We start from the raw sequence: 18,058 nt of genomic DNA on the forward strand, positions 1-18,058 counted from the left end.
GAAGGAATAACTTAAATTTTTAGACATTTTTTTGGGGGCGGGAGCAGTGGCTCATGCCTGTAATCCCAGCACTTTGGGAGGCTGAGGCGGGCAGATCACCTGAGGTCAGGAGTTCAAGACCAGCCTGGTCAACATGGTGAAACCCATCTCTACTAAAAGTACAAAAATTAGCCAGGCATGGTGGTGGGCACCTGTAATCCCAGCTACTCAGGAGGCTGAGGCAAGAGAATCACTTGAACCTGGGAGGCTGAGGTTGCAGTGAGCTGAGATCACGCCACTGCATTCTAGCCTGAGTGACAGAGTGAGACTCCATCTCAAAAAAAAAAAAAAAAGAAATTTATTTTGGAATTATAGAGGTTTATTCAGTACAGATAGTGTTTTCCAGATTCTCAAAGTGGATTTGTGTTGTTCATTCTCAGCATTGCCTGTTGTGAGCAAAGCTGAACCAACTTTCCCCTAAATATATCAGAGAGAATCAAACTGAGCTCAGGCCTTGTTTAAGCTGGAGGAAAATTTCTCCATTTTTATTTATGGTTCTTTGAAATTGAGTGAGTTTGCCTGGGCGTGGTGACTCATGCCTGTAATCCCAGCCCTTTGGGAGGCTGAGGCGGGTGGAGTGCTTGAGCACAGGAGCGCTAGACCAGCCTGGGCATCTAGACCAGATGGTGAAACCCTGTTTCTACAAATACAAAAAAAAAAAAAAAATTACTCAGGCACAGTGGTGTGCACTTGTAGTCCCAGCTGCTCAGGAGGCTGAGGTAGGAGGATCACTTGAGCCCAGGAGGTTGAGGCTGCAGTGAGCCGAGATCATGCCACTTTATTCTATCCTGGGCAACAGAGTAAGATTCTACCTCAAAAAAAGAAAAAAGAAAAAGAAATTGAATGAGTCATAGACTTCAGTTTAAAACTGTTTCTGGGCAGATTCATAGACAGATAATGTATTGATTGGAAAATCCTTAAATTTTTAAAATAATTGTGTAAGAATTCTGATGATTTTAAATATGGTACTTATAATCTGGGATTTTTGGTGATTTATTTCAGACTCTTGAGATACCTTCAACTTGCAGGCCTGTGTAGATAACAGACCCTGTTAATATTCAGAAAATTTCAATTTTCTTTTTTCTTTTGTGGAGACTGAAATACCTGGTCGTAGTTACCATTTGGGTTTTTTGTTTTTTTGTTTTTTTGTTTTTTGAGATGGAGTCTCGCTCTTTCGCCCAGGCTGGAGCGCATGGTGCGATTTTGGCTCACTGCAACATCTGCTTCCTGGGTTGAAGCAATTCTCCTGCCTCAGCCTCCCGAGTAGCTGGGACTACAGGCGCCTGCCACCATGCCCAGCTAATTTTTGTATTTTTAGTAAAGGCAGGGTTTCACCATGCTGGCCAGACTGGTCTTGAACTCCTGATCTCAAATGATTCACCCACCTATGCCTCCCAAAGTGCTGGATTACAGGCGTGAGCCACCGCACCCAGCCCCATTTGGTTTAATAGTATTAACATTGCACTTAAATATGGGGACAAATAATATTCAAAATGTATGCATTTAGTAAGTTCATCCTATGGGAGGTGTATTAGTCTGTTCTCATGCTGCTAATAAAGACATACCAAAGGAAAGAGGTTTAATGGACTCACAGTTCCACATGGCTGGGGAGGGCTCACAATCAGAAGGCAAAGAAGAAGCAAAGGCATGTCGTACATGTCGGCAGGCAAGATAGCATGTGCAGGGGAACTCCCATTTATAAAACCATCAGATCTCATGAGACTTATTCACTATCACAAGAACAGCTTGGGAAAGACCTGCCCCATGACTCAATTATCTCCCACTGGGTCCCTCCCATGACACATGGTAATTATGGGAACTCCAGTTCAAGATGAGATTTGGGTAGGGACACAGCCAAACCATATCAGGAAATATTATAATTGGATAATATTGAACACTGGCATGTGATTAAATATTTGGAAAGATAAATTTTACCATTGGGTGACTTAATCCTTAGCTTTGCTTTTCCCATGCAGATGGATATATTATTCTGTACCCATTTAGCTTTTGGGGTCTTATTTTTTCTCATCTGTAAAGTGGTATTTCCTTCTTCCTAATTTCACAGTATTATGATGGGTGAATTAAATTCTAAACTCTTTGATCTCCCTAGAAGTAGATAATATTAAATATTTAGTCCTTGTTCCAGCAAGGGAAAAATCCTATGTAAATATGCCTTCACTCAGTATTTTGAGCCTATGCCTTATGAAATGCTGGAGTAGGACCTAATATGTCTAGTAAGATCAGGTGCAGTGGGTCACGCCTGTAATCCCAGCACTTTGGGAGGCCGAGGAGGGCAGATCACCTGAGGTCAGGAGTTCCAGACCAGCCTGACCAACATGGTGAAACCCTGTCTCTACTAATAATATAAAAATTAACTGGGTGTGGTGGTACACGCCTTTAATCCCCACTGCTCGGGAGGCAGAGGTTGCAGTGAGCCAAGATTGCGCCGTTGCATTCCAGCCTGGGTGACAAGAGTGAAACTCCATCTCAAAAAAATAAAAAATAAGTCTAATAAGAGCTGGTTGCCACCAGAGAATATTTGTTTCACCACTAAGTAGATGAAGGATATCTATGCTTTTTCAAAAAAGCTATAGTGGTGTCTCCTGATTACATCCCAGAAGGGGAAATTGGGTGCATTAGTATATTTGTTTGTTTGTTTTGCCAGCAAATCAAGTCTTTGGGAATAGTCCAGATCTCTCTAGCACCCTTTCCTTTTTCTGGGGAGTTCCCCATTTCCTGGGTTTTATCTCCTCATATCTGATTTGCCTTTTTTGCATGTGTGGAGTTGGTATTGTTTTCTGGGTTGAATTCACTTTTCCTTCCTGCTGCTCCTGACTTTCACTCTTGCAGTGAGCCCCTCCTAGCACCTGTCCTCTTTTACTCTTTAGAATTTTTCCTTTATTCACTTACTGAATTGTCAGCTACAGATTATTTTTCCCTATATATTTGCATTTTTTCTAACTGGAATCTTATTTTTAATGTGACTGTTTGCACTTAACCATCTTTGGTGTTTGCAACACCTCCCAAATTAGTTTCCTCTGCAGATTTAACATCTAGTGAGCCAGTTTCTGACTTAGAATCTAAGTGGATATTAGCCCATAGAAACCTGAAGCTAATTTTCTTCCTTTTACTGCAGTGGTCAATCCAAATGCACTTGAATTAATTTTCAGCTAGGCTTTATCAACTGTAAAATATACTTTGCTTTCAATTAAATTTTAAAATTACTAGAAACTTCATGGTTCTTTAGTAGAATTAAACTAATAATTTTCTGATCAAGCAAATGCTATTCCTGGCCAGGCACAGTGGTTCATGCCAGTAATCCCAGCACTTTGGGAGGCCGAGGTGGGCAGATCACGAGGTCAGGAGTTTGAGACCAGCCTGGCCAACATGGTGAAACTCTGTCTCTACGAAAAATACAAAAAATTAGCTGGGTGTGGTGGTGGGCACTTGTAATCCTGGCTACTTGGGAGGCTGAGGCAGGAGAATAGCTTGAATCCAGGAGGCGGAGGTTGCAGTGAGCCGAGATCACGCCATTGCACTCCAGCCTGGGCAATAGTGTGAGACTCTGTCTCAAAACAAAACAAAACAAAACAAAACAAAAAAACAAAATACTATTCCTATAAACCGTGGCATATCTGAAGAATTGAGATATTTCTTCTTTTAAAGCTAACATTTTTTCCTAATATAAAAGTAACTCATGTTTGTTGGAGAAAAAAGAAGATAAAGGTAATCTAAAGAAAACCATAGATAGCCACTGTTTATCCACTGATCTGTTTATACATTGGTCTGTTTTATTTTAGATCTTGTCTAATACCTTTTTTTTTGCTTTTATTTTCTGAATTTGGAGAGTTTCTGACATGCACAGAAGAGTATAAGGAACCCCCATGTATCTATCATCACTGTCCCAGTGATGATTAATATATAGTCAATTCTGCTCCTTCTCTACTCCCACCTCTTTCGCCTCCTGTGTTGTTATTATTTGTTATTTGAGACAGTGTCTCACTCTGTCTCCAAGGCTAGAGTGCAGTGATGTGATCACAGCTCACTGCAGCCTCAGTCTCCCCAGGCTCAGGTGATCCTCTCACTTCAGCTGGGACCACAAGTGCACACCATCATGCTCGGCTAACTTTTTTGTATTTTTTGTTTGCCATGTTTCCCAGGTTGGTCTTGAACTCCTGGGCTCAAGTGATCCACCCACCTTGGCCTCTCAGAGTGCTAGGATTATAGGAGTGAGCCACTGCGCCTGGCCAAACAATTCTTTAGTATCATCAAGTTTTTGATATTTGTTCAAATCCCCAATTGTGTCATAACTTTCTGGAGCCAGATAAAGTCCTCAGGTGCAATTAGTTGATGTGGCTTTATAGTCTCTTGTTTTTTTTTGCTTGGCATGGAGTCTCGCTCTGTTGCCCAGGCTTGAGTGCAGTGGCATGATCTCAGCTCAGTGCAACCTCCGCCTCCCGGGTCAAGCGATTCTCCTGCCTCAGCCTCCTGAGTAACTGGGACTACAGGCGCCCACCACCACGCCCAGCTAATTTTTGTATTTTTAGTAGAGACAGGGTTTCGCCATGTTGGCCAGGCTGGTCTTGAACTCCTGACCTCAGGTGATCCACCTGCCTCGGCCTCCCAAAGTGCTGGGATTACAGGCATGAGCCACTGAGCCTGGCCATCTGTTGTTTAATCTGTAGGTTACTTCCCTAACTTTCTTTGTTCCTTGCAAGTCATTAGTTGGAGAAACTGGGTTATTCTGTAGCTTCCCATAGTCTGTATCTTGCCAATTATATCCTGTGAGATAGTTTATTGTGTTCCTTTGCTCTTTGTGCTTCCAGAAAATTGGTAGTGTGTATATATTTTAATATAAAAATGAGATTGTACTAAACATGCTATTTTGTATTCTTCACTTAATAACATTTGTGCAATTTTGTCATTAAATATTCTTCTATACCATTATTTTAATGCTTACATAATATTTGACCTCCTTAATATTGGATCTTTAGTTTGCTTTTAGTCGTTTATAAACAACACAGCTATTAACATTCGTATAGCTCCATAAATAATTATTTCAGCACTAGAATGGTGATAAGATAGCCCAATGCCACAAACATTTTTGGTTAACAAGAACAGATTTTGTGCTTTAAATGCCATGAAGGTATTTGATGACTTGGGTTTCCTCTACTCTTTTAAGGCAAAATGGGCATATCAAGTTTTTGACCAAAGGAGATAATAATGCAGTTGATGACCGAGGCCTCTATAAACAAGGACAACATTGGCTAGAGAAAAAAGATGTCGTGGGGAGAGCCAGGGGGTAAGTATAGAGGGGAGCATCTCAAACTTTTTATATCACTTGAAGTGTGGCCCTCTCAATCATATTATTTGATCATACACAGTTGAATATGGAGATTTGGTTCTGGTTCCACCAAATCACCATTGTGTCCTTTGAAAATTTTGCTTCTTAAAAAGTGTCTAAAATTTCAGGTATACTACCCCAGAGGTAAGGAACTGGGGTGCAATAAAAGAATAGAATACTAGTGATGAGATGGTGAATTGGATGTGATAATTTTTTAAAAATGTGTTTACTTATTTGGTTCACTCAAGAAATATTGGGCACCTTCCATGTGCTCTTATGTCCATACTATGCTAGGCTCTGGGGGTCTAGAGCACTATTAATCCTGCCTCATGAAACTTACATTTTTTTTTTTTTTCTGATTTTTTGAGATGGAGTCTTGTTCTGTCACCCAGGCTGGAGTGCAATGGCACGATCTCAGCTCACTGCAACCTCCACCTCCTGGGTTCAAGCGATTCTCCTGCCTCAGCCTCCCGAGTAGCTGGGATTACAGGCACCCGCCACCATGCCTGGCTAATTTTTGTATTTTTTAGTAGAGATGGGGTTTCACCACAAATTTATATTTCTTAAGAAGTACTGAGTCAGCAACTCAAAGTGTTCATCCAAATTAGTTTTATCATATTAATTTAATCCATAATATTTCTAGTCTTGAAATTGATGAGGTTGAATGAAATTAAAAAGTTATATTAAGCCTGTTTGTTTCAGATTTTATCAGGAGAACAGTTCAGTGGAGGACAGGAATTGTAAGTTGTTAGTATTAAGGAAGTATGGCATTGTTGCTCCCTTAATGTTATTAATAGTATTAACAGTAACTCACGTTTATTAGGGCTTATTGTGTACCAGACTCATTCTAAGTGCTTTACAAGTATTACCACATTTTAACCTCAGAACAACCCTAATATTCCCATTCTACAGATGAGGAAATGTAAATGAGTTAGGTTATGTATCTAAGATTACACTCATGATCCTAAGTGGCTGGCTGCATAGTCCACCTTAACCATCATACAAAAATTACTAGCATAACATTTGTGAAATGGATAGTTGCTAATTCTCACTAGTTAGATGCCACATGGCACTTTTGCCACTATCAGAACCTCTGCTCCTTTTGACCTAGAACAGACTGTATGGATATAGAGTTATTACACCAATAAACAGGCCTGAGAAACGCAGTTACCACAGAGAAGGAAGTATGAGTTGCTAAGTGAAAGCTTCCTTAGTTACAGCATGAGAGATGCTCAGTTTGGGGCCAAAGAGATCAGATCAGAACAGGTATCATTGTGCTTTGCCTGCTGCAGGGCTGTTGTTGTTGTTGTTGTTGTTGTTTGAGATGGAGTCTCGCTCTGTCGCCCAGGCTGGAGTGCAGTGGCCGGATCTCAGCTCACTGCAAGCTCCGCCTGTTGGGTTTACGCCATTCTCCTGCCTCAGCCTCCCGAGTAGTTGGGACTACAGGCGCCTGCCACCTCGCCCAGCTAGTTTTTTGTATTTTTTAGTAGAGACGGGGTTTCATCGTGTGAGCCAGGATGGTCTTGATCTGACCTCGTGATCCGCCCGTCTCGGCCTCCCAAAGTGCTGGGATTACAAGCTTGAGCCACCACGCCCAGCCTGTTGTTTTTTTAGTATGTCCCCACTTTAAAGAACTTTTCCTTTGATGGAGCTAAAAATACTTTTATAATCCAAATTAGGTCATCAGTGCTTCTGAGAAATACTAGTCCCCATCTTCCTCAGTTCCCAAGATGCTGCTAATGTGGTTATTTAAACTCACCAATCTCTTTGAGCCTTTTTGTTTTTCCTCAGATTATAAATGTACAGATTCATGTAGAAACATAAAGGAAATATCAATAATCAAAAAGCAAAGTCACTTCTTATCTCCTTTTTCTTGATCTCCATAAATATTTATTAAGTTTTTGGTTTGCATTATATTAGCCTTTATGTGTAGAGATAAAAATATTAATATGTACATTTTTTTGCCTTTTTTTTTTTTTTTTGAGACCAGAGTCTTGCTCTGTCACCTAGGCTAGAGTGCGGGTGGCATGGTCTCAGCTCAGTGCAACCTCTGCTTCCTGGGTTTAAAAGATTCTCGTGCCTCAGCCTCCCGAGCAGCTGGGATTACAGGTGTGTGTCACCACGCCCAGCTAATTTTTTGTATTTTTAGTAGAGACGGGGTCTCGATTTTTTGGCCAGACTGTCTCAAACTCCCAACTTCAAGTGATCCGCCTGTCTTGGCCTCTCAAAGTGCTGAGATTACAGGCATGAATTGTGTGGCACTCAGCCCTAGTATGTACATATTTATACAAATATAAATGCATTTTGTGTATGAAAGGAGAGTGGTCACAGTGTCTTATAACCCTTTTTTACCCAAAAAATCACTACATATTTACAAATCAATATATTTACCATCATATCATCATTTTCAAAGCTGTCTGCTATTCCACTGTATGGAAAGACCATATACTGTATCCTATGAATATACAGATAGATTTTATTCAGTCAGTCTCCTTTTGTTAGGTATTCTGATTATTTCCAGCTTTTTTTATTGTGAACAATGTTATGATAAACATCCTTGTTACGTGTATCTCAGCATTTCTGCCCAACCATTCTTCAGAATAAATTCCTAGAAGTGGAATTACTGGGTGAAGCATACTCATATGTTAAGGCTTTTGACAAATTTTGCCAAGCCTGTTTCATTTATGCTCCTGCCAGTACAACTGAGTGTTCCTTTATCTGAGTCTTCTTTTTTCTTCTTCTTCTTTTTTTCTGAGGCAGAGTCTTGCTCTTTTGCCCAGGCTGGAGAGTCTTGCTCTGTTGCCCAGGCTGGAGTGCAGTGGAGCAATCTTCAGCTCACTGCAACCTCCGCCTCTCAGGTTCAAATGATTCTCATGTCTCAGCCACCCAAGTAGCTGGGATTACAGGTGCATGCCACAACTCCTGGCTGATTTTTTCTATTTTTAGTAGAGATGGGTTTTCACCATGTTGGCCAGGCTGGTCTGAAACCCCTGGCTTCGAGTGACCTGCCTGCCTTAGTCTCCTAAAGTGCTGGTACCACGGGCGTGAACCACCACACCGAGCCTGGGTCTCGATTCTTAAGTGTTCATTACAGCTCTGTCTACTCACTCTGGCCCATTGCTTGGGTAAAAGATGCATCATCCTACGAAAGGTTAGAGGAGATGTGCTTTCACTCAAGTAACTTGTCTTCTGGACAATTTTTGAAAAAATTCTGGCCGGGCACAGTGGCTCATGCCTGTAATCCCAGCACTTTGGGAGGCTGAGGCAGGCAAATCACTAGGTCAGGAGATCGAGACCATCCTGGCTAACACGATGAAATCCTGTCTCTACTAAAAATACAAAAAAATTAGCCAGGCATGGTAGCGGGCACCTGTAGTCCCAGTGACTCTGGAGGCTAAGACAGGAGAATGGCGTGAACCCAGGAGGCGGAGCTTACAGTGAGCCAAATCGCGCCCCTGCACTCCAGCCTGGGCGACAGAGCGGGACTCCATCAAGAAAAAATTCCACACTATTTAATGCTATTTTTAAAATCCCAACATTGAAAATATAGACCATTTTGTAGCTTTTACTTAAAAAATGTAATAGTCGCCGGGCGCGGTGGCTCAAGCCTGTAATCCCAGCACTTTGGGAGGCCGAGACGGGCGGATCACGAGGTCAGGAGATCGAGACCATCCTGGCTAACACGGTGAAACCCCGTCTCTACTAAAAAATACAGAAAACTAGCCGGGCGAGGTGGCGGGCGCCTGTAGTCCCAGCTACTCGGGAGGCTGAGGCAGGAGAATGGCGTAAACCCGGGAGGCAGAGCTTGCAGTGAGCTGAGATCCGGCCACTGCACTCCAGCCTGGGCGACAGAGCGAAACTCCGTCTCAAAAAAAAAAAAATGTAATAGTCTGGTACTCTCTGCATTAAGGAAGTTTCTGTAGAAAAAAAAAAAAATAACTAAGACATGAACAGCAGGAGCACAGAATCTTAGCTATATAAATTTACTTTCCATTTATTGTACCTCTACTGAGCTTGACATATAATGGAATGTAACACTTTCTTTTGTGGAAATTGTGTTTATAAAACACTAAACTGGTATTTCAAAGTCAGGCTGTACCCAAATCTTGAGAATAGAGCTTTTCCACAGGCAAGTCTGTTACTGTAGCACATATGTCTTCATGCTTTTTTTTTCTTGATACAGCGTCTCACTCTTATCACCCAGGCTGGAATGCAGTGGCACAATTGTGGCTCACTGCAACCTCTGCCTCCTAGGCCCAAGCAATCCTCCCACCTCAGCCTTCTCAGTAGCTAGGATCACAGGTGCATGCCATCACACCTGGCTAATTTTTTAAATTTTTGTAGAGATTGGTTCTCCCTGTGTTGCCCAAGTTGGTCTTGAACTCCTGGGCTCAAGCAGTCCTCCCACCTTGGCCTCCCAAAGTCCTGGGGTTACAGGTGTGAGCCACTGTGCCTGGCCTCCTTTATGCTTTTTTTTTTTTTGAGACAGAGTTTTGCTCTTGTTGCCCAGGCTGGAGTGCGATGGCACAATCTCGGCTCACTGCAACCTCTACCTCCCAGGTTCAAGGGATTATCCTGCCTCAGCCTCCCGAGTAGCTGGAATTACAGGTGTGTGCTGCCACGCCCAGCTAATTTTTTGTATTTTTAGTAGAAACAACTAATTTTTTGTATTTTTAGTAGAGATGGGGTTTCACCATGTTGGCCAGGCTGGTCTCTCTCTCTTATTTTTAACAGCTGCACGCTAAAAAAATTTTATGTTGAGTCCTAAGGCTCTAAATTAAAATAATTTTAAAATTTTTTTATTGAGATGTAATTCACATATATTAGAATATAAAATTCACCATCTTAAAGACTACAATTCAGTGGGTTTCAGTACATTCACAAGATTGTGCAACCATCACCACTATCTAATTCCAGAACATTTCTGTCACCCCAAAAATAAAATTTTGTACTCATTAGCAGTCACTCCCCATCCTCTACTTCCTGTAGCCCCTGACAGCCACTAATCTGTTTTCTGTCTGTGCGTTTGCCTATTCTGGACTTTTTATGTAAGCAGAATCATACAATATGTAATCTTTTGTGTCCAGCTTCTTTTCACCTAGCATAATGTTTTTAAGGCTTATTCATGTTGTAGCATGTAATAAAAACAATTTTAGAAAATGAAACTAATACTGAACCAATTAAGTATTAATAGAGGTGATTTCTTTCTAAACTCAGGAAGTTGAAAAATTCAAGAGCACCCATTAGTCAACAAGGAGCAGAAAGCAGCAGGAGAAAAGGTTGAAAGATTGGCAGAGGATCGGGGAACAGAAATGTTGACAATGGAAAGAAGAATTAAAAAAATATAAGGAAGGAGTAGAGTAATTGAGCTCTCTGTTAACTGAAATCAGTTTTATGGATAAGACTTTTTGAATGTACTTCTTACTTGAAACAAGTCATTCTAGAAACAAGATGATCCTTTTCTGGTCATTGCATATTCTCTTACTCTCTCATTTAGTTGGCTCCTGGATTCTAGACTTCCCAGATATAGACCCCTTTTGATATTTGACAGAATTGTGCTGGGGTCTCTTCTTATTTTTTGTGGTATCTTTTCTTTACTGTTTGTTTGGCCTTTTGTCTAATAATCTCTATGAGCATCAGGAGACAGTGCTTTCTTCTGAGGCTACTTCCTCAGCAGTACCTGTGATCCCAAGAATTCCCAGGGAAATGTATTTAACTATATGAAATGCATTTTGCCTTCTAGATATTAACTTGGCACAGGCTGGTGTTGGAGTTGGCTTTGTGGATGGCATTTATTTTACTTATTTTAAACCTCCTGCTTATTAGCAACTCTGCTTTAGCACGTAAGTTTATCTGAGCAGAATAGGCAAAAGCTGCAAATGGTTTGAATTTAAGATGACTGATGATAGCAGTGCTGTGCACTTTATTATCAACTCTGCTTATCTCTGTCCATGGAGGGTAACAGTGGCACAGATAATTAAACCTGTCGTTTGACTTTGGACGGCCTCATCATATTCTGGCATCCTTAGATCTTGCTTATATTACTCCTAAAGACCAAGTTACTTTCATTTCACTGATAGTGGGCAAAGAAAAGCCAACCTTAAAAAAAAAGTTTCAGGTTGTGTGTGGTGGTTCATGCTTGTAATCTCAGCACTTTAACAGGCCAAGATGGGAGAACCACTTGAGCCCAGGAGTTTGAGACTAGCCTGAGCAATGTAGTGAGATGCTGTCTCTACAAAAAATTTTAAAAATTAGCTAGGCATGGTGGTGTGCGCTTGTAGTCCCAGCTGCTTGGGAGGCTCAGGTGGGAGGATTGCTTGAGCCCAGGAGTTCAAGGCTGTAGTGAGCTATGATCACCACTGCATTCTAGCCTGGTAAGTAAGACCATGTCTCAAAAAAATAAAAATTAAAAAAAAAATTACATGGATCATTCACAAGCAGCCTATGTGGTTGCTGGGAGCCAAGGATGTGGTTCTTTGGGCATAGATATCATTGCATGGAAGTAACAGAGTCTCTGTGTATGAGAATGGCTGCTTATTGATCATCAGATCAGAATTGGCAGCTTAATGTCTTAGTAGAAATCAGATGCTTTTATAGCTCTTAATCTGTACTTTACTGTGAGGCATTTGCCTTTATGTTCTTAAATTAGGTGATTTACTTTCACTGAAAGCTATTTCTTTTATGGAAGTGTTAAAAATGGGACAAAAGAAATAACAGTTACTGCACTAAAAAGGAAAAATTATATATTATATATATATATATATAAAATATATAAAAAATATAGAAAATCTCTATTCATCCTCTTAGAGCTTAGCCATGCCGTTCTTTAACAACTGTTACTTTTCAGCTCTTGGAGATCCCAGGGGTTGAGATGAAAGCATGAACCCTAAGAAGGGATATTATTTGCCATCACACACCTATATGTGCATCTCACACTAAAATTGTGCTTCTTGAATTTTGATGTGCAGGAGCATCATTTGGCCCCACCTTTCAGAAATTCCCTGACTCAGTCGATCTGGGAAAGATATAAGAATCTGCAATTTTTTTTTTTTTTTTTTTTTTGAGACAGAGTCTCGCTCTGTGCCAGGCTGGCATGCAGTGGCGCAATCATGGCGCAGTACAACCTCCACCTCCCGGGTTCAAGCGATTCTGCTGCCACAGCCTCCCGAGTAGCCAGGATTACAGGCATGCACCACCATGCCCAGCTAATTTTTATATTTTTAGTAGAGACAGGGTTTCACCATGTTGACCAGGATGGTCTTGATCTCCTGACCTCGTGATCCACCTGCCTCAGCCTCCCAAAGTTCTGGGATTACAGGCATGAGCCACTGTGCCCAGTCAAGAATCTGCATTTTTAACAAGCCATCAAGCGTTTGTGACAGGGGAGGTCTAGGCTTTAAGAAACACCAGTGGGAGTTTAGGGTTGAGGCAGGAGAGACAGGTCTCAGTGATCCTGCCAGAAGGGAGAGGAGCAGGGAGGGGTGAGGACAAGAGACAGAAGTGAGGGAGTTCTTAAAGGGAAATGAAATGTGTCCGAAACAAAATGTGTGTTCAAGTTTGCCTAAGGCTTTGATGGTGTAGATATTATGTGGGAGGTAATTTCTATTTGTGCTGTCTTTGGCATGGTGCAAAGATTGTAGGTAGGTACGCTGAATAAAAGTATCTGGGCAATTTTAAAGTGTGCAAAGGTCAGCCTCCACTTCAGCTCAGCCTCCCTATGACAGGCTCTAGCTTAGTACAATATTGCCAGTCCGCTCTGGAGTCCAGCAAGAGAAGAGGAGGATAAAGAAGAAAGTTTTACATTTGCTAACCACCTCTTCCACTCACATCGATGGTACCCTGCTAATGTTCTCTTTCTGCCCTGAATTCTTATGATGTCAAAGTAGTCTTTTGCATGGAGAGGAATTTAAGCCCTGGGAGAAAATAGGATTTCCCCAAGAGAGAGCAAAAAGAAGAGGCCCGGACATTCAGACATTCAATCAGGCAGGATATACTGGATATCTCCTATGTGTAAGGTACTATGTTGGCCTTGAGGGTACAGGGGGAACAAGATGGGCATCATTGTTGCCCTTACAGAGCTTCTAGTTTAGTAGGGGAGACAGACATGTATAGAATCTGTCGTACAACTAATTATTTAGTAAAAGTATGATAATTGTTATAAAGACCTCAAAGGAAATGTATCAGGTGTTGTAAGATCATATAACAGGTGGTTTTGCTTAGTTGAGGGGAAAAACTTTAGGGGCATGAGGAATTAGAAAGAGCTAGTGAAAAGAAGGTGTAGCAACCAAAGACGTAGGTGAAGAAACAAATTTGTGGTACATTAAGAAACCAAGGAGGAGGAATTTCCAGAGCATATTTGTGGTCATGAAAGTCAAATGGTGCCACGATGGAAAGGAATATGGGGGTTGAGACTGGTTTGCTACATATGGTGATGAAAACCGTTCTAGAACAGTTTCAAGATTAATAGGACCAAACACAGATTACAGGTGGTTAACAAATGAGAAGGTGGTGAAATCCTAAGTACTATAGTGAACTCTTACACTCACTTTTTGGCCACTTAACATGAAGTACTTTGTAATATTCTGGCTGTGCTTGCTTTGTCTCCCTAGCTAGATTGACAGCTGCTTGAAGGTTATGATGATAAACCTAGCCCCTAGCAGTATATCAATATGTAGCATTAGAGTCACCACCTGGAGATCTGAGACCTTGGATCTATCTGGTGCTGGTTCTGCCACACACAAGCCGTGTACCTTGGGCATGATCATCTGTTTCCTCATCTCTAAAATGGTGATATTCCTAACTTTACTATCACTTGGGCTTTTGAAAGGATCAAATAGGGCAGTATACAGAAATGAACTTTGTGAATTGAAAATTAGTATTCTATAGAAGATATTGATAATATTCAGTGGATGACAGCAGCTGCTTTACATCGGAAATTCTGTGATAATCAGTTTTTTTGTTTGTTTTAGATTTGTTCCTTATATTGGAATTGTGACGATCCTCATGAATGACTATCCTAAATTTAAGGTAAGGGCCTGTATTATTTGTTTTATTAAAAATGTAATCTTTTGGGCCAGGTGCGGTGGCTCACGCCTGTAATCCCAGCACTCTGGGAGGCCAAGGTGAGTGGATTGCTTGAGCCCAGGAGTTCATGACCAGCCTGGGCAACATAGTGAAACCCCGTGTCTATTAAAAAAAAAAAAAAAAATTATTAGCCTGGGTGCAGTGGCTCACACCTGTAATCCCAGCACTTTGGGAGGCTGAGGCAGGCAGATCACCTGAGGTCAGGAGTTCAAGAACAGCCTGTTCAATATGGCAAAACCCTGTCTTTACTAATAATACAAAAAAATTAGCCAGGTGTGGTGGTACATGCCTGTAATCCCAGCTACTGGGGAGGCTGAGGCATGAGAATTGCTTGAATATGGCAGATGGAGGTTGCTGCTGCACTCCAGCCTGGGTGACAAAGTGAGACTCTGTCTCAAAAAAAAAAAAAAAGAAAGAAAATTATTTAAAGAAATGTGATCTTTTGCTTAGTATTGGAAACTTTTAAATGGATTACAGTTAAAAGATGAAAGAATAATTGGATAGTTTAGTAATATATTCACAAAGACCAGTTTATTAATTAACTCTAAGAACCCCTGAACTTTTCAACGCTTCTCTGACGTGTGGTTCTGTGTTTATTTTCTAGTATGCAGTGCTCTTTTTGCTGGGTTTATTTGTGCTGGTTCATCGTGAGTAAGAAACCTGCCTTGCTGTTCCTGGGAAGATGCCATACTTTTCGTTACTGGATGTTTGGAGTAGATACTGGTCTGTGATTGGTGGAATGGAGAACACACGTGTTGGTGCTCCTTGGTAGCACTGGTTTGCATTAGTTTATGTTTCCACGCCAGAGTTTGTGTGGGCGGGCGCATGTGCACCACAGAGTGCACTTGAGGGGACTTTCAGTCACAGAATTTCATAATTGTCATTGTCACACTTTCACATTTTTGTACATCAGTGAATTTTTTTATATTAAAAGGTTGAGCCAAAGCCCCCAGTGTTTGTATTTTGAAGCCAAGCTTCACTTCTAAAGTGCCTACAGAGACTTGTAAATGAAAATGCAGCTCTGCATGAGTTTGAAACCGTCATACCTCCTTCTAATAGGAATGGCATATACTGAGGTGGTCGTAAGTCTTAACTTTTAAAATTTTAAATAAAAGACTTTGCACATTGAACCCCTTATCCCTGAATTGTGTTTGTTTGGAAAGCTTCCGAAATCTGCCTTCCTTGGCTGGTTCTTAGTAACCCTTGGGAGATATAAAGGCTTAGTGTGAACAGTCCTTCAGCTAAGAAGGTTGCTCTGATACTAACAACTGGTTTTTTTGTTTTTCCGTTTTGCGCGCGTGCACGCGTGTGTGTGTGTGTGAAGCAAAAGTAGCCACTGACATTCATAGGAAATCTCTTAGTCATAAAATTGATTCTTCCCATGACTCAGATGTGTATAAACCCAGCTAGTGTTGCTGAGAGGTTCAGAAAATCTCACTTGGTTATAAAAAGTCATAACCCTTTCTACACTTGAGATATTCTCAGCCCTTTCTCCACCATGGCAAGAGTGTGTTAGCATCTAGAGGCAGAGGAAAGGGCTGGAGGACAAGCATTCTGCTTGGTGTCTTTAAACTCTCATTTGTCTGAAGCTGTTCTCTCAAGTGCCTGACTTTGCATTTCTCTAATGCAGACTTAAAGCAGGCAGTTTAAAGTAGTGAGTGCACAACCCAATTGTATGTTTTCTTTTAATATCAAGGCAGTGAGGGAAATAGGGAGTATAGAGTAAATATCTTTTGAGCACCAAATACTCTTAATTCTATTTGTTCTCTTGTTGTATTAATGTGAAGTCTTAAAGTGAGTTGTCTGTGTTAGGCCACTTGAACAGTTTCTATTATTTGTTCAACTGCAGTGGAGATCAGTCTATGCAGTAATGCTAATGGCATGAGAACGGGGACAATTACTCTTCTGAAGCCCTCCCCTGTGGAGAATAGTACTTCCCTAAACCCATTAACCAGGCTTTAGCCTTCCAACTTTGGATATGGGCTCTTAATATTCTCAACGGAGTATGAAACTTGGCAAATCATTGCTAACAAATGCTTTTTTGAACCTGTCTGTGAGGCTTATGTAGTACTTGTATTTTCTCATGAACCAGAAGCTGAACATTCCCTGTGTGGAATGGCAGAAAATTGCCATTTATTCCGTTTTTCCCCCCTTATCACCTGTGGAAGATGCAGTTCACTGCTCAGCCTAATCAGTACACTGGTTTTTGTGCCAGCCTTTCTAGGACTACTCTAGGGGAGAAGCAGTGTGCTTTGCTGGCCAAGGTTGGGATCTTAGGGTTCTCTGTGATCCTAGCTTGCCTGAGTAAGTATTATTTTTCCTCCTTTGCTGGATACAAGCAACAACTAAATTTCTCTGAAAAGGTAATCAAATCATTTAATACTATTTGAATCACTCCATTAGCCAAAAATAAAAAGATTACTTGTGGGGAGGGGTATTATATTCCCAATTTTTATCTTGTCTGGTGCTAAACATAAGACTTAAAATGGGAGATTTTATTAGCAAATATATCCTAAAAGCTTTTTGCAAATGTGAGAAATGCCAGAGAGGTTTTCTTTGCTAATTGAGTGGCGTGATAAGCTCTTTGAGATTTGGCAGGGCAAGTGGAGAATTGGGAGGGCTCAACCATTGTGAGTGAAAGGAATTGAAGAGGAGTATGAAAACTATCAAACTTTAAAAGAGAAATTGATAATGGGATTATCTCTTTGGCTGTTACTTCTCTGCTCTTACACCTCCCGCTAATCAATCTCTTTATATTATTTCCAATGTCTGTCCTCAGCTCTAGTTCCATGTCTCTGTTTTCCTCTGGACACTTCCACTTGATTGTCCCATCTTTAAACTCAAGTTGCTGAAAACTTCCCCTCCAAATTTCATGTTTTATGTGAAGGAATATTCACCTAGATTTGTCATTTCCCTACCATATCTAGCCATGTACTAAGTCTGCCATTTTACCCCATCATTCCATTCTCATTGTCATCACCTGAATCCAGAAATACTTATTCAGTGGCTCCCTGTTGCTTGTGTACTGGTCCCCCTGCCATGTGCCAGTCTGTGCCTATTTTGGATAATTACCACCTGTTATTAATAATTAGTTTTAGCCTGCCTTCTACTTTCAGAAGTGCTTCTTGTTTGGACCATAAATTGTGTGTTCATACTACCTTTTCCCTACATTGAATTCAAACTTTGAATTCTGTCAACAGTAAGCATCCTTATGAGTGCAAACATCCTTGTACTTATGTCTTCATCTATCCAGTCCCTCCTCCTTATACACTTATTGGAAGGAAGACATCAATGCTTTCCTCACTTGGGCTGGGCGTGGTGGGTCACAACTGTAATCCCAGCACTTTGGGAGGCCGAGGTGGGCGGATCACTTGAGGTCAGGAGTTTGAGACCAGCCTGGCCAACATGTCTCTACTGAAAATACAAAAATTAGCCAGCTGTGATGGCGTGTGCCTGTAATCCCAGCTACTTGGGAGGCAGAGGCAGGAGAACTGTTTGAACCTGGAAGGCAGAGGTTGCAGTGAGCTGAGATTCCACCACTGCACTCCACCCTGGGTGCTGGGTGACACAGTTAAGACTCCATCTCAAAGA

The 18,058-nt window shown here is 41.2% G+C and overlaps 1 protein-coding gene across 3 annotated transcripts in view; it reads left to right on the plus strand.

The window, feature by feature from the left end:
* SEC11A (SEC11 homolog A, signal peptidase complex subunit) overlaps positions 1–15,601 on the plus strand; it is a 48,881-nt gene extending 33,280 nt beyond the window's left edge. For 2 of the 3 annotated variants that reach the window (XM_033190940.1, XM_033190939.1), the window contains exons 5-7: positions 5,222–5,341; positions 14,353–14,410; positions 15,072–15,601. In XM_033190940.1, the coding sequence (XP_033046831.1) occupies positions 5,222–5,341; positions 14,353–14,410; positions 15,072–15,122 (229 nt within the window). In that variant the 3' untranslated portion in view covers positions 15,123–15,601. The remainder of the gene's footprint in view (positions 1–5,221; positions 5,342–14,352; positions 14,411–15,071) is intronic. The other variant, XM_033190938.1, reaches the window with a different exon arrangement.
* Positions 15,602–18,058: the final 2,457 nt, after the last annotated feature.

This window comes from Trachypithecus francoisi, unplaced genomic scaffold (assembly GCF_009764315.1).
Source record: "Trachypithecus francoisi isolate TF-2019V2 unplaced genomic scaffold, Tfra_2.0 Lachesis_group3, whole genome shotgun sequence".
NCBI classification, from domain to species: domain Eukaryota; kingdom Metazoa; phylum Chordata; class Mammalia; order Primates; family Cercopithecidae; genus Trachypithecus; species Trachypithecus francoisi.